Source organism: Rhinolophus sinicus, linkage group LG05 (genome assembly GCF_036562045.2).
Source record: "Rhinolophus sinicus isolate RSC01 linkage group LG05, ASM3656204v1, whole genome shotgun sequence".
Classification (NCBI taxonomy): domain Eukaryota; kingdom Metazoa; phylum Chordata; class Mammalia; order Chiroptera; family Rhinolophidae; genus Rhinolophus; species Rhinolophus sinicus.
In genome coordinates this window covers 5,042,599-5,066,606 of record NC_133755.1, presented here as the reverse complement: position 1 = coordinate 5,066,606, position 24,008 = coordinate 5,042,599, and the positions used below count along the sequence as shown (strand labels likewise).

At 48.1% G+C, this 24,008-nt stretch overlaps 1 protein-coding gene across 2 annotated transcripts in view; it reads left to right on the top strand.

Moving 5' to 3' along the window:
* Window positions 1–1,954: 1,954 nt before the first annotated feature.
* MBOAT2 (membrane bound glycerophospholipid O-acyltransferase 2) overlaps window positions 1,955–24,008 on the top strand; it is a 175,491-nt gene continuing 153,437 nt past the window's right edge. Inside the window, exons 1-2 of one of the 2 annotated variants that reach the window (XM_019755958.2) lie at window positions 1,955–2,083; window positions 2,457–2,655. In XM_019755958.2, coding sequence (XP_019611517.2) covers window positions 2,485–2,655 — 171 coding nt within the window. In that variant the 5' untranslated portion in view covers window positions 1,955–2,083; window positions 2,457–2,484. Of the gene's footprint in view, window positions 2,084–2,456; window positions 2,656–24,008 lie in introns of those variants that run through there. The other variant, XM_074331662.1, reaches the window with a different exon arrangement.

Sequence of the window (24,008 nt, the reverse complement as noted above, 5' to 3'; positions counted from 1 at the left end):
GAAAGCAGTTTGGAATGCTTAGTTGGGCCTTGTGTGCCAAATTTGGGCTTGGAAAAATGTAAATATATTTGTATAATAAGTCAACAACACTTAATACGGTACTGAGGTTTGCTGTGAGGGGACCCTGTCACTGCCACAAGGCCAGACATGGAGTCTCATTCACTGAAGCACTGGGCCTGCGGCACAGGGGACGCTCGTAGGAAGCTCAGTTGTTCGTGGTCAAACGCTACACTTTTGGCACCTTTTTTCCAACACAGAGCACAGCCAGGCTGAGTTCCCCAGAGCCTTAGCGAGCCAACTCCTACCAGAGTAGGGAGGGTATTTTTTAACCCAAGGAGGAGGGTGGTATCTTAATATCAATTTCATGCTCTATATATTTTTATTCTGTCATCTGCACATTAATTCTTTCATCCATGAACACTAAATTTTGCTGATTCTGACGATCACAGCCTCAGATTCTCGCCCAATGGAAACACCCCAATGGCTCCTTCGTGGCCGGAGACGGTGTCTGAATGGCGCAGCAGCGCCATCTGCTGGTGAATATGAGTGCTGCACTCTGAGCAAGGCTAATATGTTCCTTAAGAGGCAACGTGCTCGTTCCCTCCATTCACTTCCCAAGGCACACGGTTTACCCAGCTTCAAATGCTCCTAGCTCTCTGCCTCTCACCCAGCCCAGAGAAGGCCTGGTGTGATGGGAAGAGGTGTGGTCCAGGGAGACAGGGACCAACGGTTATGGATCCCTACTGTTTGTGAATCAGGAGCAATGCTGGCTGATGAGGACCCCAGATGAATGGGACATGGTCCCTGACACCCTGTGGGAGGAGGCAGAGCCAAGACAATAATGACAAGAACTAGGGACACCTGGGGTTTGAGTTCTGGTTCTGCCCCTTGTCAGCTGTGGGACCTGGAGCAAGCTACTTCAGCTGTTTGAGGCTCAGCTTTATCATATGTAAACAGGAAAATGGGCTGATAATTAGTCCCTGGCACGGTTATTTTAAAAAGACACACTTTATGTGAAATACAAAGCACATTGTGGGGACAGAGCCAGGAGTGCAGTTTCCAGGCTCCCGGCCTCACGTGGAAAGGTGCTGGCTCAGGTAGTACCTTGTGATTGGATGGCCATCAGCTGTGGCTAGTTGGCCGTCTGCTGTAACCAGTGAGACACTGGCCTCTAATATAACTGCTGTGGCTACGCTAGCAGAAAATGGGGGCTAGCAAGAAGATGGTGGCTGAGCTAGCATGAGCGGATTGCAGAGAGGCGGACACCGCCAGTGAGAATATAGTGGTGTGACTCCCCTACCTATGGCTCCATGGGTGTTCCTTTTTGGCCCAGCCACATCCTGTGTTCTTGTGTGGGGAGTGGGAGCTGAGACCCCAGAATCTCTAGCAGTGGGTTGTGGGAATCTATTTGATAAAATGATTCCCAGGGGATTCTGAGGCAGCCTGCTGAAGTTCCAACGCCTGGAAACCATCATGGTACCAAGCACTCTGCATCATTCTCTCTAATCCGCACCACAAGCTGGCCAGGTAGACGTGGATGTCCTTGTTTTACACAGGGCTCGTGGCTCCCAGAAGCCTGGCTGGGAAGAGGTGGGAAGGATGCCAGGCTGGACTTACCTGCAAGGTGATGCAGGCTGTGTTCAGACAGATGGGGCTCATCTTCTGGGAGAGAAGTGGACTTACCTGGGACCATCCGGAAGGCAGAAGGAGAGCACTGTGAGAAAGAGATACCGGCTTGAGGCGAAGGACTGTAGCAGTCAGAGCTGGCCTTGATTGGAACCCATATGTCCCCTAGCTCCCAGTCTCCTTCCCTTCCTTTGCCCCAATGGAACTTAATTTACATATAAGAAGGTAGGACTCTGGCCCAGCAGCGCCATCTCCTGGTCACCTTAGTGTTACTGGCACAACCTGATTGGCCACCAGCACAACTTGAGGGGAAGAGGAATCTGAGGCGAGACCCAGGATGGACACTCTGAAGGAAGCCCCCAGGATCACAGGCTTCTCAGATGACCCCAGAAACCCATTTGCAACTCTAGACATGGACTCAAAAGACCTGGAACCCTTGAGAAGTCGGTGAGTCTGGGTGAGTGGGGAAAGCTGAACCCCAAAGGAATATGAAATCTGAGTGACCCTGGGAGGGGCGGGAGAGGCTACTCCAGAGGCAGGACCAGAACTGCCTGGCACTGCAGTGCACTTCTGCGGCCTGGGGGCATGGCGCCCATCTCACACTCAGCTGCATACCCGATGGGAGGAGAGGGGAGGAGAGTTTCTCTTGCAGTGGGGGAGGGCGGGTGGGGGTGATAATCCAGGGGGAGGAGAGGTTCCAGGAGTCTCAGGGAGGGGGTGCTCAGGGTTCAAGGGAGTGAGCTGGCCCCTGGGGACCCTGGAGTGGAAGAGAGTTTTAGAAGAAATAGGCCAGGGAACCAGAACCTTAAATGTGGGAAATGTTTCCCTAGGTGGCTGATTGGAGCAGGTGGGCCAAACATGGAGGGCAAAGCTGGAGCAGACGAAGCACCACTTCCCACAGGCGGTCCGTCAGCTAGCTCCTCACTCGCTGGCCACAGGTTCCCATCCTGGCCAGCTCTGAGTGTTACACTCCTTCCATGCTGGCATCTTTCTCACAGTGCCCTCATTCTGCCTTCGGGATGGTCCCAGGTAAGCCCACTCCTCACCCGCATCTGTCTGAACACAGCCTGCATCTGCTTGCAGGGGAGTCGGAGCTGGCCATGATGGGGGTGGGGGCTTCCAAATGAGAAAGGGAGGCCTGCTGCAGTTCCTGGTCCAGGCTGGAGAGGGCGGGGGAAGTTCTGGACACAGGGTGGGCCGAGACTGGGAACCCCTCAGGAAGGCTGGTCACTGGGCAGCGCTCTGTGACCCAAGGGCCTGGCAGTGGGGTCCCGGGCCCAGGCCGAGGCAGCCAGAGAGCTCAGGGAGACACCGCAGGGGTCAGTATCGCCCGGAAGCACTGTAATGTGGCTCAGACCACTGGTCTTGAACTCCGGGGAACCACTCCAGGCTGGTTGGGCCACCTTTTCTCAACAGTGACACTCTGTGGCAGTGGCCACAGCAATGGGTCCTCGAATGACGTTGGAGAGAGCATCCGTTGGGGTTGGGGTGTGTCTTGGGGTTATTTGTGAAGGAGGACCCTGAGATATCTTTGCGAGAGATGAGCTAATCTGAAAAGCAAGAGGAACATGAGCACATTTTATACCTCAGGCAGGTGAAGTTGGAATCATTATAAATGTTGCCCTGCCTTCTGGGACAGCAGGCTTTGCTTCCCAGGTTCCTGGATGGTCTGTGCGCCTGCGTATTGCAGGCAGGTATAAACTGTAAAGTGTTAACGTCCACTGGGCCAGGTGAGTGTTAGATGCTCAGGTCTGTAAAGCATACTCCAGAAGAGCAGGCCTGCTCCCCAAAGGCCGTGGGGCAGTTGGGAGGCTGTCTGCAGACCCATTGGCCATACATAGCCTTTACTGCACTGGAGAAGAATGGCCGTGGAGGAGCTTGCTTCAGACTGACTTTCTTTAGGCTGCTCTTGTCAGGGTTGGGGGAGCTATTGGGCAAAGGTGAACAGCTGACACGTCTATTAAATGTTAACGTCACTATGTTGTGGGTGCTGCTGCTTTCCTGTTTGGACGGGGGCCCAGGCCATACCCAGCCAGAGCACCAGTTTATGGCCAGAGGGTATGGGGAGTTGGCATATTTTAATAATGTAAACCAGGGACTATCTGCCACAGAATCATTGTCAAGCTCCTAAAACATCTTGCAAGCTGCTTGTTCCTTCTTTATGGGGCTTCTGACTCGTGACTGAAACTAAATGCTGAAATCCTGCTAAAAAGAAGTTAATGTCCTGGCTGTGCTAGAACATTCCGCAACTTTTTTGGGTGCAACTTTTAAAGATGCAGTGCTGGTGTAGGCTTGACCTTTCTGGTGAAAGAAGAAACAGGTGTCAGAACTGGAGGTGACACCTGAGGCAGGTGGCGTTTCAAATCATTTGGGAATCCTGCCCCTTTCCTCTTGTAGGGGGCGGGGCACTCTGGTAGGTAGGGCAGCTCTGGCCCCTGGGCACATGGCTGATATCCTGGCATTTCCCCCAGTGCTTGGTGACGCGGGGCCCTCCTTCCATTCATGGTTCTGTATCTTTGGGCGAGTTGTCAATTTCCCTGAGCCTCATTTTCCATCTGTGTCAGATGGGGATTGTGATGGCTGCCCTTTGTTCCTGTGAGACTGAAGGGATATTTAAGACTTCTCTTGATCAACAGAAATTTCAGAGCATGTTGTCCCAGATTACTGATGTCTAGAAACCTCACTGAATGAAGGAACAACAGAAAGAACTGGATTTGATTTGAGCGAGGGACTTTATTTCTGGGGACAAGTTGGGACTGTAATCAGGTTAGTGTCAGAGAAATGTAGAGATGGAAGGGACCCCAGAGACAATCCAGTCCAACACCCATGTCATGCTTCAGTATGACCTTAATTGCATTTGTAACAACCTTATTTCCAAATAACATCACAGTCTGGGCTACAGGGGTTAGGACTTCCACATACTCTTTTTTAGGGGGCACAATTCAAGCATTAACAGAGGAAATATGACCCGACGAAGTCTCATAGCTAATTCATTGATTAATACACTTCTGCCTGTGCCGGATGCCTAATTAATACCAAATTATCTTTCTGATTCTTAAAATTCTAGTAGTTTCTGGCTTGTCTGCAGTTCCTATGCACCAACTATTCAGAAAAAATAAGACTAGCATTCTGGATGAAAAGAAAGATTAGCTTGTTGTCTGTGCAGTGTCTTGTGTTCCACACGACAAGCTGAGGAGAAAGCAGTTGCAGAAGACAAATGGAGCTACGACACCCCTGCCAAGGAGCACTCCAGCTTTGAGCAGCTATTTCCCTTTCTCAGTGCCCGGGGGGTGTTAATGGATCTGTGTGTCACTGCTGATGAACCCTGGCAAGAGAGACTAGGTTTCTCATGCAAAGAAGGCGACTACAGTGTCAGCCAAGAGATTGCACATCTGCAAAGTCGGAAGTGCTGAGGGATGCTGGGTCAGCTGGCCCATGAGATACATTTCCACAGGGTAGGCGGCTGGATGTTGGGGTCAGGCAAGCCCAAAGCCTGGCAGGAGAACTTCTTCTTGTTGGGAGCTGGAGAGTGGAGCTGCTCAGAGATATGGCTGCTCTAGCTGGGTATTTATTTTTGTGACAGGAACAAGGGGTGGAGCTGGCTTCAGGGAGTGTGACCCGTGCTGTTTGACAGGGATCTGTGCTTAGAAGAACCCTGAGCTTGGCTTACTCTCTGCTGTTACCATCTTGAAATTCTTAATGATTTTTGGAGTCAGGGGTCCTATATTTTCATGTTGCACTGGTCCCTGCAAATTACAGAGCGGGTTCTGATGAGTGTTCTCAGTGCTTGGTCATTTGTGAGGCAAGTAGGTACCACTGAGAGTCCTAAACTCACACTCCGGTATCGTAAAGAAAGAACACAGAGCCAGCAGAAGAAAACATGAAGCCGGTGTTCAGGCCCCATTAGGCATTAGTTTCAGCATTGCTAGCACCTCTAATAGCTATGAGACCTTGGGCAGGTCAGTTAGCCTCTCCTGGCCTCAGTTTCTTCATCTATAAAATGGGCATGCAAATAACAGCTCTGCCTATTCCCCAGAATTGCTATGAGTTCCTTGAGAGTAGAGACTCAACTTCCCCCTTTTGTACCTTGTGTGGAACCCAGCCCAGCATCTTGCTTTCAATACAGATTCAGTGCACAGTTGATTAAAAACATGAGTAACACAGGGAAAGGACTTAGGCAAGGCCACATGTGTAATGGATTGGCGTGACATGTGCAAATCTGCCAGCTGGACTGTGCTGCTCTGAGTCTCATACGGGAGGAGGATAGACCCTGCTCACTTTTGGGGTGAACCCTGGAGAATCTCCAGGAGGCTTGGAACGCTGAAGCAAATGGCTTAGAAGCGTACACGATGCTTTCCTCTAGTAAGCCCAGTTTGACTGTCCAGGTCCTCCCTTTGGATGGTACAATAATTATTGTCACAGCCACAGTTTTGAATACACAGTATTTGCATGGAGGTCATTTAATTTGCACCACACCCTCTCTCCATTACTTCTCTCTCCATTTAGCAGATGGGGCTTTGACTTCAGGGACCTGCCCATTTCACAACTGGGAGGGGACAGAGTTAGCCTGGCGCTGATGTCTCTCTGGTACCTGTCTTGGGTCTTGTCACCTGTGATGGATTCTTCTGTGTTGCCATGTCAATGTGTTCCCTGATCTGGCTGATTCCAGGATGGTCTAAAGATAGCCAGTTTCATGGATGTTAGCGTCCCATGTTTCTTGAGGCTTCTTAAAGTGAACTGTGCTGGAGAAACTGCAAGGAGCTAGGCAGTCTTTTTAGAAGTCCAGGAAATTATTTGTTTGTTAAATTGGGTAACAACTTTATTGTGATATAATTCATACTATACAATCAACCCATTTAAAGTGCACAGTTCAATGACTGTTACTATGTTCAAATAATATTGCAATTCATCACTACAGTTAATTTTAGAACATTCTCATCACTCCGAAAAGAAAGCCCACACCCTTTTGCAGTAATACTCCATTCCGTTCAGTAGGCAACCTCTAGTTACCTACCGTCTCTGTAGATTTGCCTATTCTGGCCATTTTATATAAATAGAATCATACAACACGTGGCCTTGTGTCTGACTTCTTTCACTCAGCATAATGTTTTTGAGGGTTCGTTCATGTGGAAGTGTGTGTCTGTACTTCATTCCTTTTTATGGCTGAGTGATATTCCACTGCATGGATAGACCACGTACTGTTCACCCATTCATCAGCTGATGGACACTTGGGTTGTTTCCACCTTGTGGCTATTATGGATAATGTTGTCTGAACATTCGTGTATAGATTTTTGTGTGGACATGTGTTTTTCTTTATCCTTTATTTCTATGTGATTCTTTTTTAGGAGCCAAATATGGTCTCTGGAGGCACTTAACAGAGGACACTGAGTAAACTAGAAGTCTGCTTGGGCTCTGGTCTCTCGTTTGTAAAACAGGTCTGGGAAATATGGCACACTGTGTGTGTGTGTGTGTGTGTGTGTGTACGTGCATGTGTGTCTTTCTGTATGTCAGGCTGGAGAGAAGGTGGGGAGGGGATGCTAATCAAGAAGCAGGCTCAGGAGAGCTGGAAAGGCAAAACAGGAAGACATTCTTGGGGGGTGGGGAGTGATAGATTGTCGACCTCTTTCTCTCTCCTTTTCCCAGATCCTCTTTCCTGAGCTGGTGAAAGGTACAGGTGAGAAGAATTTATGGCAATTGAGGTCGGGAGTCAGATTGGCACAGCTTAACTTGGAAAGTGAATGTGGAATCACGCCATGAATGAGCCAGCTGGCGGGAATGGCCTTTCTATTCCCACAGGACCCTGGAGTGGCCCCTGAATCTATGAAGTGCAGGGCTTCTGTCAGACACCTGGCCCAGAGAGCTGAGAAGATAGACCGTTCCACCTTTCACTGTCCACCGTTTTGTTTCAGGGTGACAGTTGTGTCTGGCTCCTTTAGGAATAATCCTAATTCAGCCCAAGTCATTCAGATGGTTCAAACCCAGCTTGGGAGAGTGGAAAGAGGATAAGCTGTGAATTAGACAGACGTGGTTCAAACCCTGGGTCAGTCACTTATTAGGGGCATGGTCTTCGGCAGGCTACTCACAGTCTCTGAGCCTTGTTCTGCTTTTCTGTAGATAAGGATAGTAATTCTTTGTAGATTGTTGAGAGCATCAGATGATAAATACCAAGTGCCTGGAGAGAGTTGACAGTCAATAAATGGTAACTGTTTATAGTAGAACAATGCTGAGTGCTCTAATTAAAACACACCTGATGACTAGGTCAGTCTCACCTGGCCTGCGGGGAGGAGGCAGAGAAGGAGGAAGCTGAATCTGCTTTTCCAGGGGATGCATCTCGCTCACAAATGATCCTTCTACCACAGCTCCGTAAACTCATGGATCTCCACGGGATTCTGAATTTTACCTTGATGAATTTTAGTAAGTTTTATTGCATGTCTGAGCCACATTCAATTATTATACAAATATTTTTCCAGCTAACGAGCGCATACAGGTTCATTTTCCAGACCTGCCTTTCTGATGAGTGTAGCAAATGAGGGAAAGTATTGGAAAGATGTGGAACACATAGATACTCTTCACAAATAGCTCAGAGGCTGGGTGAGGGAAGCTGGTTTAAGGGATGCCAGGTTTTATCTCTGCTGTTGCTGCTGCTATGTCAGTGTATGAACATGGGAAAGTCATTCAAACTTTGATTCGTGGATTCCTTTCACGAGGGGGTTGAATTTAGTGGTTTTTCAAGACCTCTTGCCAGACCTGATGCTCTAGAAGAATGTTTGGTGATAAACTTGGCAATTCGTCCTTCTGGTGTATGAACACATCTGTCCTCATTCCTTAGTGGGTGGGGACACACAGCCTGGGAAGTGGGACAAGTTGTGTAAGCTGGCCTTCCTGGTTTCAGGTTTTAATCACTACACATCTATATTTTCCTGACACGGATGGCTTTCGGTCAGAACCAGAAAGGTGAGGTGTGTTACATCTGGACCTGGGCTGAGGGAGGGGCAGAGTACAGATGGCCTTATCACTTCATTTGCTTTTAATTTTTATTGCAGAAATTTGAAACACACACCAGGGTAGAGGATACAGTATAATGAACATCTACATACTCATCACCCAGCTTCAACAGTTATTAACATTTTTCCATTTTGTTTGATTTATCCTCCTTCCCCAACACACTTTATTTTAATTTTATTTTAAGGCAAATCTCAGACATCTTCGTAGTTCACCTGTAAGTAATTCAGGATGTATTTCTTACTGACATATATACCTGTACATTGCTTAATTCTGATGCCATTATCACACCTAACAATTTTAATATCTACTACCCAGTCCATATTCAAATTTCATGCATTTTAAAAACTGTCCAAGTTGTGAAAGATAGGTTGGCCTACTCAGGTATTCATTCATTCATTCATTCATTCATTCAGCTGGCACCATGAAGTCTTAAATCTGGCCAGGTCTTGAGGGACCTCATTGCTTCACAGAGAAGACACAGAAATTCATAACTGTGATATGTGGGATAAGTGCACAGTAGAATTTGGCACAAGGCATGACTGTGTCACCAAGAAGGGCACAGTCAGTTCTGCAGGAGGGTAGGAGAGTCATGGCTGAATTTTGAAGGACCAATAGACCACTGGCAGGCTGGTGATGGGGGAAGGATGGAGAAGGAAAGAGAAGCCGTGGGAAGCGTGCCGACCCTTAGTAAGCACCAGGAGATTTCTACAAAGACGGTGCTCTTTTGGGTTGGGAACAAAACAGACAAAATCTCTAACCTGGCAGAGGAGCTTATGTTAGTTGTGGGAGACTGACAATAACGTGATAAATATCTCTAACATGTTACAAATAAGGGTTACAGAAAAGAAAAACAGAACAAAACCAAGGTAAGGGGGATTAGGTGTGTGGGGTTCGGACGGGGTGCCATTTAGAATAGGGTGGCGCTCAGGGCAGAAGTGGGAAGAGCTGGCAGGATGCTCGCCACGCCCTTTGGTCTTCTTTGGTACCCAAGACGACCATGTTTCTCAGCCTTGTTTACGGTCAGATCAGGGCAATCCAATTGCATTCTGGCTAACAGAAGGCAGCTGGAAGTGATACATGCCACTTCCGGGCCTGGGCATCACCCCCGAGTGACTGTTCATGTCCTTCTTCCTTCTTCCACCGTGACCGCGGAGGTCACACACTGGAGATGAGGTGGCAGAACCCAGGTCCCTGAGTCTTCATTTTGGAGCTGTACTTGACCTAAACCCGAAGCTAACGCTCACACTGGAGTTGTGTCTAGCCCCCTATGACACCCGCCCTCTCTCTGCCTTCTTATCCCCTCTACTTCCCCTGTGTACCCTCTTCCCAGGGCCAGCAGCTGCCCACAGTAATGAGGGCAGGCTGAGGAAAGATGGGCTGCAGACTCATACCTGTGCCAGTTCATAGGTGCCAAGCAGAGCTCCCCAGGATGTGCCCCTGTCCTCTGAGCCTTGTCTTGTCACTCGACAATTCTGATTAATAAGATTGGCTCCCAGGAGGTCACACGAAGCCCAAGTTCTCCTGGAGGCCACAAAAGTAAATCCAAGGCACTGCTAATGTTATTTATAAGCTGTGAGATTCAAACAGGAAAAAAAAATCAATTAATTAAAATTCACCCTTTGCCCAGATTGTAAGCATTCTGCTTCTTCAGAACCTAGAACAAATAGGTGACTAATTCTTCTGCTATAAAATGGAAGATTTGCCATTTTTGCTGTAATAAAAAGTTTTCATTTGAAAATCGGATCAATTTGAAAATAGTCTAAAAGATAAAACCGAAAAGAATGCTGCTTACTCTCTAAGAAAAACTGTCTCTATTACCTGTGTCACACTGGTCAAATTACTCTAGTAATCTTACCGTGTTTCCCCAAAATAAGACCTAACTGGAAAATAAGCCCGGGCACGATTTTTCAGGATGACATCCCCTGAACATAAACCCTAATGCGTCTTTTGGAGCAAAAGTTAATGTAAGACCCGGTCTTATTTTTGGGGAAACACCGTAGTCTCTGTTTCCACATTTGTAAAATGAGAAAAGGAATGCTTTGCTCATGGGGCCATTTTAAAGATAAAATGAGATGACACATGCCAAGTGCCGAATACAGAAAAATCAACTCAGTTCACATTATTTAAGTGCCTTCCAAAAATTTCATCAGCGAATCTGGATAATGTCCTCTTCGCGCCTCTTATAATACTGTCCTCACTGCTTTGTCACCGTCTACTTACAAGTCCATGTCCACCTCACAAGACTGAGATTCCCTGCGCTGGCCCTGAACCGTTTCCATTGCCGATTCCCCTGGGCCTGATGCAGGGAAATACTGAACACGTTTCCTGAAAATGTGTGATTAACCATGGACAGTATTCACCAAGGAGAATGTGTTCACAAATGAACACGTTCCAAAGATCCAGTTTTTTTTTTGTGTGTGTGTTTTTTAAATATTTTATTGGGGAAGGGGAACAGGACTTCATTGGAAAGCAGTGTGTACTTCCAGGACTTTTTCCTTTTTTTCCAAGTCAAGTTGTTGTCCTTTCAATCCTAGATTGGAGGGTGCCGTTCAGCTTCAAGTTGTTGTCCTTTCAATCTTAGTTGTGGAGGGCACAGCTCAGCTCCAGGTCCAGTTGCCCTTGTTAGTTGCAGGGGGCGCAGCCCACCATCCCTTGCGGGACTCAAGGAATCGAACTGGCAATCTTGTGGTTGAGAGGATGCGCTCCAACCAACTGAGCCATCCGGGAGCTCAGTGGCAGCTCAGCTCAAGGTGCCGTGTTCAATCTTAGTTGCAGGGGACGGAGCCCACCATCCCTTTCGGGACTCGAGGAATTGAACTGGCAACCTTGTGGTTGAGAGCCCACTGGCCCATGTGGGAATCGAACCAGCAGCCTTAGGAGTTAGGAGCATGGAGCTCTAACCGCCTGAATCACCGGGCCGGCCCAGATCTACTAGTTTTGCTTGCCAGTTTTTCACATATAGAGTTCTTTCCCTCCCTCAGCATGATGATTCCGTGGTTCATCCATGTTATTGCATCTCCATGAGTCATTCTTTGTAGTGCAGAGTATTCCATCACCTGAATATATGATAATATGTTTATCTACTGATAGACACCTCGGTTCTTTCCAGGACTTGGAAATTATGGATAAAGCTGCTATGCATGTTCTTGTTCAAGCCTTTGAATTTGAATATCTTTTTGTGACCTTAATAGATGTGCCATGTTACCTTGAAATTGTCGTAATTTCTGTATCTTTAATTGCCAGTAATGCTGTACATTTTTACCCTATGATGATGATGATGATAATAATAATAATAATAGTAATCTTTCTTGAATGCTGACTATGGTGACAAGCCCTCTAATTTAGCCTCATAAGAATCCTGCAAAGTAGGTATAATTATATCCATTTCACCTAGGAAGGGATAGACACAGGCTCATGAAGCCACTTGGATGTGTGGACTCTGACTCGGTACTGCCCTGAGGCCCTCTCCAGGCCACCCTGTGGCTTCCTGGGGCTATGACAGTGACTCCTGAGTAAACCACCTTGACACATCCTAAATGCCGCTTCTTGGAGGGGCGTTTAGGCCTATACATCATGCGGTTCTACCAATTTAAATAATTTTATTTATAGCTCTTTGCAGTTGTATCGGTGACATATTTCTCCCATTCTCTTGTTTTCCTTTTAATATATATTTTATAGAATTTTGTTGTAGATTTATTTACTCAAACACATCTATCTTATCTGATGAAAGAGTCAGTTTTTCAAGAGCCATAAATGTATCTTTGCTCCACTGCTAGAATATGTAGTTCTGTTTTCCTTTATGCTTTTTGTGTTTTGCTTTCTGACATATTGAAGTGTAATGCCACACATGATGTGAGCTATGGAACCGCATAAGCATGAGAAATGCCTGCTCAATAAATACATCCAAAATGGAAACGCTACTTTCATTCAGCACATGGGAAAAAGAAGCCGAAGGAATTAAAATCCGATTCCTAAAATTGTATGGGAGGGCCAGTAGCTGAACTTGGTGTTTATTCCCCTGTTCTCCTTTGAAGGAAAGGAGCACTTTGCACACCACACGCCGCTTAGAATGAAAGCTCCTTAAGAGAATTACAGGGCATGGATTCGGTTTATGCATCATTCCTCCACCTTCTTTGCTTCTCTCCTGCTTCCTTTGAAGTTCAAAGTTTAGCAATTTCTAAAGTCAGCTAACAAGAAACAAAAAAAGCCTCAGAGCTGGAAAGGGCTTCACGAGGTCATTCATTTTTCTATCCAGCAGTACTGACTGAACTGGGTCTTATGGTGGGGACCCGTATAGAAAGATGAATAAAACGTAGCCTCTGGCCCAATCTAGTGAGGGAAATAGACACATGCAAAGCAAATATAATGTAATGTGAAAAGTATGGTGTTGGAGAGTCATCCAGGGATTAGGGTCGGGGACCCCCCCACGTGGTGAGCCAGGCTGGGTGCCCTGAAGGACGTGGGCCTGAACTGAGGCCTAGAGGATGAGTAGCAGTTGTCCAGGTTGTGAGGGGCAAGGAAGCGTAGGGAAGCACCCCCGGGGGTGGGGGTGGCGTCGGGGGCACAGCCCAGGACTGGCAAGAGATAAGTGTGTGGGATGGGGTGGGCAGTTGTGATGAGCAGCTCCGCTTTGGAGGAAGGCAGGGCAGGAAGAAGGGAGCAGTGAGAACGGGAAGACCACTGGGGACCTCTATGTCTTGCGCAGAAACTAGACCTATATCCTAGAGCAGACTGGGGCATACGAGTGGTGTGGCCAGAGCCTGGGCTATAGGAACAACCCTCCGGTACAGAGGGAGGATGAAACTGAGAAGGACAAAGAGGTAAGGAGGCCACTTCAGTAGAATAACCAGAGATGCTATGGCCCAAATTAGGGTGATGGTAGGATGGAGAGAAGAAGTGTTTAGGAAGTAAAATCAGCAGGACTTGGTGGTTGATTCAGTAATGGGGGGAGGAAAGGGGGAGGCAGAAATCAAGAGTGAATCCCAGATTGGATGGGATGATGGTGGTGTCCATTGAGTGAGGAAACAGAAGAGGAAACCCAAGTTTTCAGGGAAGATGACGAATTCTGTTTTTGACATGAGAGCTTAGGATGATTGCAGGTCACCCAGATGGTGGTGACTAACAGGAAGCTGGATGTTAGAAGGAGCAGCTCCTCTGTAGACACAGATTTGAGAGTCATCGGTGAATATTTGGTGGTTGAATCAACTACCAGTGAAATTATCTAAGGAGATTGAGTAGCGGGGAAGAGGAGTGGGCCAAAGACACAGCCTTCAACGTTTAGGGGCAAATGAAAGAAGGGGTCCAAGAAGAACAGTCCAAAAGGTAAGAGGGAGTCCAAGAGAGACCATGGAAACCAGTGGGGTAGTGAGTTTCACAAAGGAGACTGCTGGAAAGACAAGACCTGAAGAAAATGCTCTATTATTATATTTCGGCAGTTAAAAGGACCCTGGAGAACTTAGAACCGTTTCAGGGAGTTGGGAGTGGGTGGTGGGTGGAATACAATTCAGAATGCAAGTCGTTGAGTAATGAAGAAGGGAAAACCAAAGTGGAGACAGTGAGTGGAGGCTTTTCTTTTAAGAAACTTGAATGAAAAGGGAAGGAGAGATTGGATGATAGCTATGGAGGGTCATGGGAAGTTTCTTTCTTAGGTTGGTCATGACTTAACCATGTGTAACAAAGCTGAGTGGTGGGAAGACGTCCATGGAGTGAGATTGAAGATACAGGGTTGAAGATGGAGGGAAAGGCTGCTGGAGCAAGACTCTGGGAGAGGGTGTGGCCAAGGGCAGATCCGAGGGCTTGCCTTGGGTCTGAGCAGGGATGCCACTCTGATGAGAGTGTAGGGAGGAGGTGAGGCTGGGCGGGGGTGTTTACAATGTTTGTAGAGGTGGGAGGGGTGTGGAGCTCCTCAGGTGCTTGCACACTCTGAGGCAGAGTAGTCTGAGGAAGGCAGCTCTGGCTGCAGACCTTGCCAGAGGCCTGGGGGCGTCGGAGGTCAGGGGCTGGGTCCTCGTGGGCGTTAACAGTCAGACTTCAGGACCAGGGGAGTGTGGCCGGAGCTGGGAGAGCAGAGCGGGTCCCTGAGGTCATCAGGGTGGGCGCCTGGCAACCAGGAGGACGAGGACTCTGACAGAACAGTGCCCAGTGATGGTGAATCCAAGGCCCCACCTTCTTCATCCCAGGCCATTGTTCTAGATCCTGGGCGGGGTCTGAGAGCTGATGGGCTCTGCTCCAGCCCTAGAATACTGATGCTGTTCGAGAGGTACGCTAGTTCCGAGGTACGAATACGGGACGGGCAAATTGCTGCACTAGGAGGCAAATCCCCTTCTTCATACTGTATGGCAAGTGCTGGACCACAGCCACCAGCCTGTCCTGCTCGCACCCAGCCTTTGTTCTCTCGGGGACGAAGCTGTTGGACGCTCTGAATCAGGAAGACGAGGGCAGGCCTGGGCCCTTGGGGCTCTGGGCATGGCTGCAGTGGTTCCAGGCTCCTCCACTGGACCTGCTGCCGAGGGCCTGGAGCAAGCGTAGAGAGCCCTTGCATTCAGAGTACTCCTAGGTCTCCCTCTGCGTCAGCCAGTCTGTCTGTCCTTCGTTTTCCCCAGTACGCACCAGAGTCATCCCCTTAGTTCATGCCATTAGCCCTGCTTAAAGTCTCTACCACTTAAAAAAAGATTCTAATGGGCCTCAGGCACACAAAATTGGCTGAATCGTAATCGTTGGCTCATGATATATTTTTATTGTTGGTCCATGCATGGTTCTACCTATCTACCTGCCTGCCTGCCTGCCTGCCTGCCTGCCTAGCTACCTACCTATGTTATATATCACATTTTATAGTAATGAAAAAACACCTGTATAACCACCATCCAACCTGAAACTAAGGCCTTAGCAATGGCTTATTGCCAGCTCTGTGACAGACCCCATCACAACCCCCTTCCTTCCCTTCTCCAAAGTAACCACCATCCTGAGTCCTGTGTGCATTTTCTTATTTCCTTTTTTATATCATCTCACATTATCTATCTGTAGTTATCTCTTCTGTATGTATTCCTAAAATGTACCTAGTAAACTTTAAGTGTTTTACCTTCTTTAAGAGCATGTCATGCTGTATGTAATCTTTTCAGACTTATTTTTGTTGCTGAATATTAAGCTGACAAGCATCATCCATATTGTTGTGTCACTGTAACTCATTTATTTTGACTGCTGTGTGATACTCCATGGCGTATGTGTCAGTCTGTTTATCCAGTCTTCTGTTGATGAACTTCTGAACAGTCCTGCTACGTGCAGTTTCACACATGCATGAAAGTTTTTCTTTGGACTATGTCTGGAAGTGGAATTGCTGTGTCACCGAGTATGTGACTGTCCCTCTGAGGGCTGTTCAACTGTTTTCCAAAGTGGTTGACCAATATAGACTCTCACCAATAGGTAAAGAGAATCTACGGTTCCAGTCTTCTCCAGCACTTGGCAGTGTCAGGTTTCCTCATTTGTGCCACCTGAATAAGGGTGTGTTAGTCGGGACTCTCCAAAGAAATAGAACCAGATAGATATTGATATATATAAGAGGACATTTATGATAGGAATTGGCTCACATGGTCATGGAGACTGAGAAGTCCTGCCACCTGCCATCTGTAAGCTGCAGAAGCAGGAAAACCAGTGACGTAATGCAGGCCAAGTGTGGAGTCCTGAGAACCTTAAGTTCTTAGGCCTGGGCCTTAAGACGGTGTGAGTCCTTGTCTGAGTCTCAAAGCCCAGGAGTGCCCATGTCGGAGCGGGAGAGGATGGATTCCCAGCTCAAGCAAAGAGCGTGAATTCACCCTTCCTGCACCTTCTCATTCTAGTTGGGCCCTCCATGGAATGGATGATGCCTCCTCACATCGGTGAGGGTGGCTTCTTTACTTAGTCTATCAATTCAAATGCTAGTCTTTTCTAGAAACACTCTCACAGACACACCCAGAAATCATGTTTTACCAGCTATCTGAGCATCCCTTAGCCCAGTCAAGTTGACACATAAAATTAACCATCACAGCGTGTAAAATGGCACCTCACTGTGTCCTATTCCATTTCCTGTTCACCTTCCTTTCCAGGCCTGGTTCATAAATGATGTCTCCCAGGAAGCCGGTTACGTGTGTACGGATTTCTGTTTAGGCTGACACTTGACTCTTGTGGCGTCTGCCGTCTCCCCACTAGGTTCTTGACTCTGACATCAGGGGACATGCGTGTCTTTGCTAACTCCACCATCAGCTGTGAGCACAGGGCATTGTACAGAGTACACCCTCCAGTTAATTGCTGCTGTTTGAATAACAGAATTCTTGTTTATGCAGATTGAGGCAGTCAGATGCCATTTGTGAGGGAGGTGGCAGAGTCTCAGAGGGACAGGGACTAATAGGAAGCCAGCTGGGAGCTCCTGATCGCAGGTTGCAGCTGGCTGGGTGAGACCCTAATTAGCCGGTCCCTGCGGGCCCTGCAGCAGTTGTTGGGAGCATGTGACTTCTCCCGGCAGGCCAGGGCCCAGGCCTCTGAGGGCTGAGCCAAGTCACAGGCAGGAACTGATGTTTGGCCTGGAGGCTCAGACTTGGCCTTCTGTCTGGAGGGCATCAAATCAACAGCTCGTTATTAAGCCTGTCTTCGAGGCAGCAAGGACCACAAGCTTCAGCCCCCGCCCCCAGAAGTGCTCAGCCAAGGATGTGGGGGGAGCTTCCGGTTTGTTCCAGGTACAGCTACAGGCATATGGCAGGTACCACCCACGTGCCAGGCCCTGCAGGCTGGGCTGATGTGGAATGCAGGGTGTAGGGGCCCTCCAGCTTAGTAAAAAGCAGGAAGATGGTGGCTTGAAGCAGAAAGATCGTGGCTTGAAGTAAACGTGGACTTGGCCTGGAGGCCAGAAGCGGCTGTAGTTAACTGGAGGGCATTCTGTCAAGTGCCTCTGGTTCTTCTGAGGGTCAGGTGGCGGCTTTCCTGTGGCCCTGAGACCCAAGCTGGGGGCAGGGAGAGGGCACTGTTCCGGGTGTTATTCTTCTCAACACACAGTCTTTCGTCATGTCATTAACTGCAATTCTGTCCTGGCTTTTGTTTTTCCTGCCTCCCCTCCCCAACCCAGGGACAAGTGGACAAGAACCCAGTAACTATTGTTCCAGGATTTTGTTATTCATCTAAACAGGGGACCCTTTCATTTTCTGAGGCTTTAGCATGTTCAGAGCATGTTCCTGTCCATGACCGTATTTGATCTTCCCAATGTTTCTTCATCACAAGTTTCCTAGGGGTCCCTAGTTGCTGCCATTTCTGTTTGAGGTGATCTGTTCCCTCTGACGGATTCTGCTTCGTGGGGCCCTCTTCCTATCATGAACGCCACATTGGAAAGCGTTCAAACTGCTCCTGGGGGCACAAAAATCCCCATTTCGCAGACCTTAAGCAGGTTCTTTTCCCATTTGGTGTTGTGAAGCCAATTTGAGACTGAAAGCATTAACACCTCAAGCTTTTATTCAATGGCCAGAGAATGGAGAAGCAGGAGCACAGCTCTCCGATCCACCTCTCACCCCTTAGCCGTCCAGAGATGGCCTAAATAGGCTAGTGGAAATGAAGGAAGGTTTAGGTAAATAGGTAGGGGGAATATTCATGGATTTCCCCCCCTTTTTTTTCCTTTATGGTCTCTTCCAGCTGTTGTGGTGATTGTCAACTGCCATGGCGCTGATAGGTGTGTTATTTAGCTGGAGATTATGTGCTAATGAGCTTTAGAAATCTTTTGGAGGTCATTTAGACAGCCATCTTGGTTTCAACTGGTTTCAGCCAGTCTTGACAAGTTCTTAACTGCTGACGACGGGGGACTCCCTGTTCTCAGAGACAGTTGGAGCGGGGCAGGGGTTCAGCCAGGCTCCTTAGACCTGCAGGCCTGTCACAGGGTAACAAAACCACTTTCATGTGGCAGGAGAGAACCTATGTCTCAACTCCAAATTACCAGGCCCACAATGGATACCCATTAACAGTGCCTTAGACTTAGCTCCATCGATCTATTCTAAGCTCTCCTTAATCGTCACATTCATTTAACAGACATTTCTGAGCAACTATGGCATGCCAGGTGCTGTTTGAGAAGCACTGAGGATACAGAAACAATGTATGGTCACGCCAGGAGCCTGCACGCAACGACAGGAGGTGACACACATCAAACCACCATGTAGATGCTGTGAAGGATGTGAGTTAAATTGCCTCCGAGCAAACCCCCTGCCCTTTGGAGAGAGGTGGAACTAGCTCTGCTGCTGACCAGCAGTGTGACATGGGCAGGTCCTAACCTCTTCATCTTCCACATCTTTATCTGTAAAGAGTGACAGGAGAGGGCCAGCCCGGTGGCTCAGGCGGTTGGAGCTCCGTGCTCCTAACTCCGATGGCTGCCGGTTCGATTCCCACATGGGCCAGTGGGCTCTCAACCACAAGGTTGCCAGTTTCGATTTCCCCCAAGGGATGGTGGGCAGCGCCCCCTGCAACTAGCAATGGCAACTGGACCTGGAGCTGAGCTGCGCCCTCCACAACTAAGACTGAAAGGACAACAACTTGGAAAACATCCTGGAAAAATACACACTGTTCCCCAATAAAGTCCTGTTCCCCTTCCAATAAAATCTTTAAAAAAAAAAAAAAAAAAAAAGAGTGACAGGAGAGCCGCCATTTATCACGTCTGCTGCCAGGTTCCTCACAGTCATGACCACCCTGAATTCTCCCAGCATACTATGAGGCCACCTTTATCACTTCCTTTGAACAGACGAGGAAACGGAAGGTCTGACTGGCTAGTCACACAGCAAATGGCAGGGTAGGGAGTCAAATCCACTGACGTTTGGATTCTGAACTCAAGTTTTTTCCACTCCCAAATGCTGTCTTATAGGACTCTGTTAAGGATGAAGTGAGGTTTTTAATGCAAACTGCCCAGAACACAGCCTGGGTCCCAGCAGATTCTGGAGAAGAAACCTTAGCTTCTGTCGTTCCATCACCAGCCGTCTCCTCTCTTCTCACATCTTGTCTACTACATCATCCGCCCACATTTCCCCCTTGCAATAACTAATGCATGTGCCAACATGTTTATGGAAAATACCTTACGCTGTGCCTTTCATCTCTAAGGACCCAATCATGTTGCTAAGCAGGCTCCCAGATGTGAGGCCACTGGTTCTTTCAGCCAAACAACGGGGAGGAGATTATCCAGGAAATTCTGACAAAGAGAGCAATTACTCTGGTCTGAAGAATATGGGCTGCTTGTGCCCAGACTGGGCCTTTGTGCTTCAATTACCTGCGTGATGTGTCTGCGTAGAACCATACACGTTTGGTTATTTTGCACGTTGGTTCGTTAACTGAGTGGGCCTCCCTCAGTCTTCACATCGTTAGGCAACAGAAGAGCAGGGCGCCCAGGCTGAGCTGGGCTGGCATCTGGTACCTCCACGGAGCTCCATCTGGGGAACCGGGAAAGAACTTGAGCCCCTCCTCACCCCAAAACTTTAGTAGTTCTGCCAGCAGTAAGGGGTCCCTCCTTTTTCCTCTTGTGGAGTCTTTCCCCCCACTGTGATCCCCTGGCTCTTCTGTTCCGCCCACCCCAGATACCTGCTGGGCCTAGAACGTGCAACTAATCCCTACTGGGGATTGGCTAGCCCTGCAGGACTAGGGTTTTAGTAATAATAATGCTTCTGACGTTTCTGCAATGCGTGGCTTTCACATCCATCATCTCTCCTGATCCTCAAAGCAGCCCTGCGAGTCCGGCATTAGTGGCGCCATTTCAGATGGAAAAAAATATGAGGAAGGGAGAGAGTGGGTTCACCCCAGGTCACCAGGCTAGAAAGAGCACAGCCAGCATCACACCGAGGCAGGGACCCCAGAACCAGAACCAGGTGTTCTCACTCCTGAGCCTGTTCTCTTTCCACAACAACATCCTACACTCTTAGGAAAAACATCTAAGGCCCAAAGGAGTGGACTTTTAATGAAGGGGTTTCCAGCCCCTGTGAGAAGTAATGGGGAGTTGTGTTTGACTGTGGGAGGCCTTTCAGGAGCTTCTCAAGTTATACCCACAGGCAGCTGCCTCCTAATGGGGTGGGAGGAGGCGGGGTGGGGTACAGGTCTAGCTAGTGTCACCATCGCCCCACACGAGATACCATCTCCCTGCACAGGTTTGCAACCTGGGCAGTAAACACAGACCCAGGTGAACAGCCACAGTAGCCAGAGGCTCAGTGGTGACGGCAGACCCCAACCCCAGCAGAGCAGCTCTCTCGTGTGCCATCTTCCAGGGTAGAGATGCTGTGCTGGGAGAGGAGTGAGTGACAGCTGACACACCAGATAATTAGATCTGGCCGAGCACTTTCGACAAGGATTGAAAGGTCTTTGCAAACACTGATCAATTCTCCCCACTGTGTGAAGAGAGAAAGACTATTTCCCAAAGGCATCAGCTGAAGGCCCTGGTGATCAGGCAATGGTCTCACTCACCCTTACTCAGAGTCACTGCTGAGAGGGCACCTGATCACCACATCTTTGCATGGCACCTGTCTGGCAGCTGCCCTGGTCTGAGTCTTCAGTACACAGGAGAGATCTGAGTCCCAGCTCACCTGTTTTTAAAGAGCTGCTAGTGACAAACGTGGAAGGTTGAGCTTCTTCTCCCCTTCCTCCTTTCTTTATTTTTTTCTGCAGCCATTGGTGGAGAATTTAGTCATCCACTCACCTGGGTAGGAAACTTCAGGGTGAGGGTTTGGTGAGGACACACACTCACACGTAGCTCTGTGGTTTCACGTCTACATACCTTTCTCATGGTCATTTTTGTACCTCTAAGAAGACCTCAGTGTCCCTCAACTCAGTCTCCTCAAAGCTGAAAACACTGGAATTGCCACAAAGCACTTTGTAGACTGTAAAGTGTCACATTGATCTCAATTCTTAATATTGCCCTCCTGCGTCTTGGCAGAATTGCTTCTTTGTTCCCTGTGCTGCTGCATATCCATGGGATTGCATGATGCTTTACGACACAATAAAACAGTAAACTAAAGTAGAAGAAAGAAGAAAAAAAATGAAATTATGCTGCTAAAATGAAAATATTTTAGAAACTTACTGTCCATGTAGAGCTAAATGAGTAGCTGCCTAGGGAGTTCTTGGGACATTTACGTATTTAGGCTTTAGTGACTAGTCGAGGGTGCGTTCATTTAACACATTTTTTGAGTGTTCCGAGGGGCCATCGGCCTTGCTGTCCTGGCCTTTCAGGGAATAGAGAGGTCAAGGTTTACCGGGAGGTCAGAATGACCACAGGGACTGTCCAGCCCTGTGTCTCGCCAACAAGGCTTGTCTTCACTTCTTTTCTAAATTAGCTCATCTGCCTATAATGATTCCTTCCACCTCATTTCAGTGAGTTTAAATTTGCCAACATCTGTCTCAGCTTCTAATCCTTCTAAAGTCAAGATGATTTTCAACAATAAGCTGAGAAGTTCTTTCAGATTCCGGTTTCTTAGGGAGAAAGAAGCCCAAACCACACAATTCCTAAAACCTCAAACCTCACTCCCCCACAGGGCCTGCTGGGTGACTCCCTTTCCTTTCAAACAAACACCCAGGTGTGATGCACATATGGAGACATGTGCCCTCCGCTTGTGTCCGCCTGGCCCTGAGCCCCTCCTGACACCCACATAAATGCGGGTCCCCTCCATTCCACATAACTTGTTCTGACCTGTTCCCCAGGGCAGGTCCCCAGCCCCACGCTGAAAGCTATGCTGGCTTTGGCCGTCAGGTCTTTTAGGTCACAGTCCATCTCCACCTGGCCCAAGGCCACGCTGGATGAATGCGCTGCTCAGCAGAGCAGCTCCTTTAGGCCACCTGTGGCCGCGTCTCCTTGCCTGGCAGGTAGTTCCAGAAGGAACACGCCCAAGCCGGCCCTGTTTTCTCAGTTGTCTTTTTAACTCTGGCCTCCTTCTCCGGGGTGACGTCACGCTCCTTCATGGGTGTTCATCTGTGCTCAGCTCTCACTGGGAAACGGAGCTCTGGCTTCTACCCGTCATCACTGAATTCTCCTCCATTCCTAACTGGCTATGTCTGGTTATTCCCCAAAGCGTCCCCAGATGGGCGTTGCATCAGAGGGGATTTACAACCCAGTCAGGGTGTCTTTCTGTAGCATTCACAACCCAGTGAAATATTAGTGTCTGTTTTTACAAGCTCCTTTCAACAACACTAGCATTCAGCAATCATTTACTGACTCTCTCTCTCTGCATCACGTACAGGATGACGTATTTTGCCTCATTTGATTTTTTTGACATTTATTTATCTATTTATAATAATTTATTAGCTTCAGGTGTGCAAAACAATGTAATAGTCAGACACTTACACCCCTCACAAAGTGATAACCACCCCAATCTACCCCTCTGACATCGTACATACTCGTAGCTATCACAATTACGTTAACTATATTCCCTATGTCAGATGTGTACTGGACTTATGGGGGCCTCATTTGATTTTCACAATAACCCTTCTGAGGCAGACTCTGTTTTATCTTCACCTTATATACGGGGAAACTGAGGCATAAGGAGATTTGATAATTTGCCCAGAATCACACAGCTTCTAGTGACAAAAGTCAGATCTGGCCCAGGCATTCAGCTGGCCACACCCTGCTCTGGGCCAGTGTCTTCTACACATCACTTCTAGCACTCACTTTTTTGGAGTAAATTTTCCAGGCCCTGTCTTCATGGCATACTTTATAGGGGCAATTCTCCAGCGTCTTTAACCTTAACCCTCAGGAAAAACTAAAGGAGAGTAAAAGGAGGGAACCCTATCCTTGGGAATGTGAGGGGGGATCTAGATAAGGGAAGGGGGCTTGGGAGTCCTTCAGATTCTTCTATATCAGCAACTGCCTTGTCTACTGTCTGTTCTGGGGGCTAGTAACAATTACACTCCCTGGACACAGAAACGTTGGGCTGTGAACCTGGGTCCTGTCTCATCTCTGACACCTACCAGCTGTGGGGCATTAAAAAATCATTTCTCCACTCTGGTCCTCAGTTTTCTCATCTATAAAGTGGGTGTGATAATTTGTACTTGTATAAAATGGGTCCTTGTAAGGGTGAAAGAGATGAATTGTGTGAAAGCACTTGGTAAACTGAATAAATGTAATGAGGATGATTCGTTATCAGGTGATTAACATGGAGGTTAATATTTTGAAATATCACCTTATGGGTCCCCCCTCCGCTGGGTTAGAGAGAGAATCAAGTCAAGCGTGGTGCTTACATGGACAGGCGTCAGAGACAAAAGGCTGAGTGACCCGTTTCCCAGGCTGTGACCTCGGGTTGGCATTGAAAGCCCAAATAAGCATGTGAATTTCCAAGCCTAGGAGTAACGGCTTCTAAGAGAAGAAATGGCACCTTGTGTCCAGGCGGATAGGACCTTTGTCCACCTCCCAG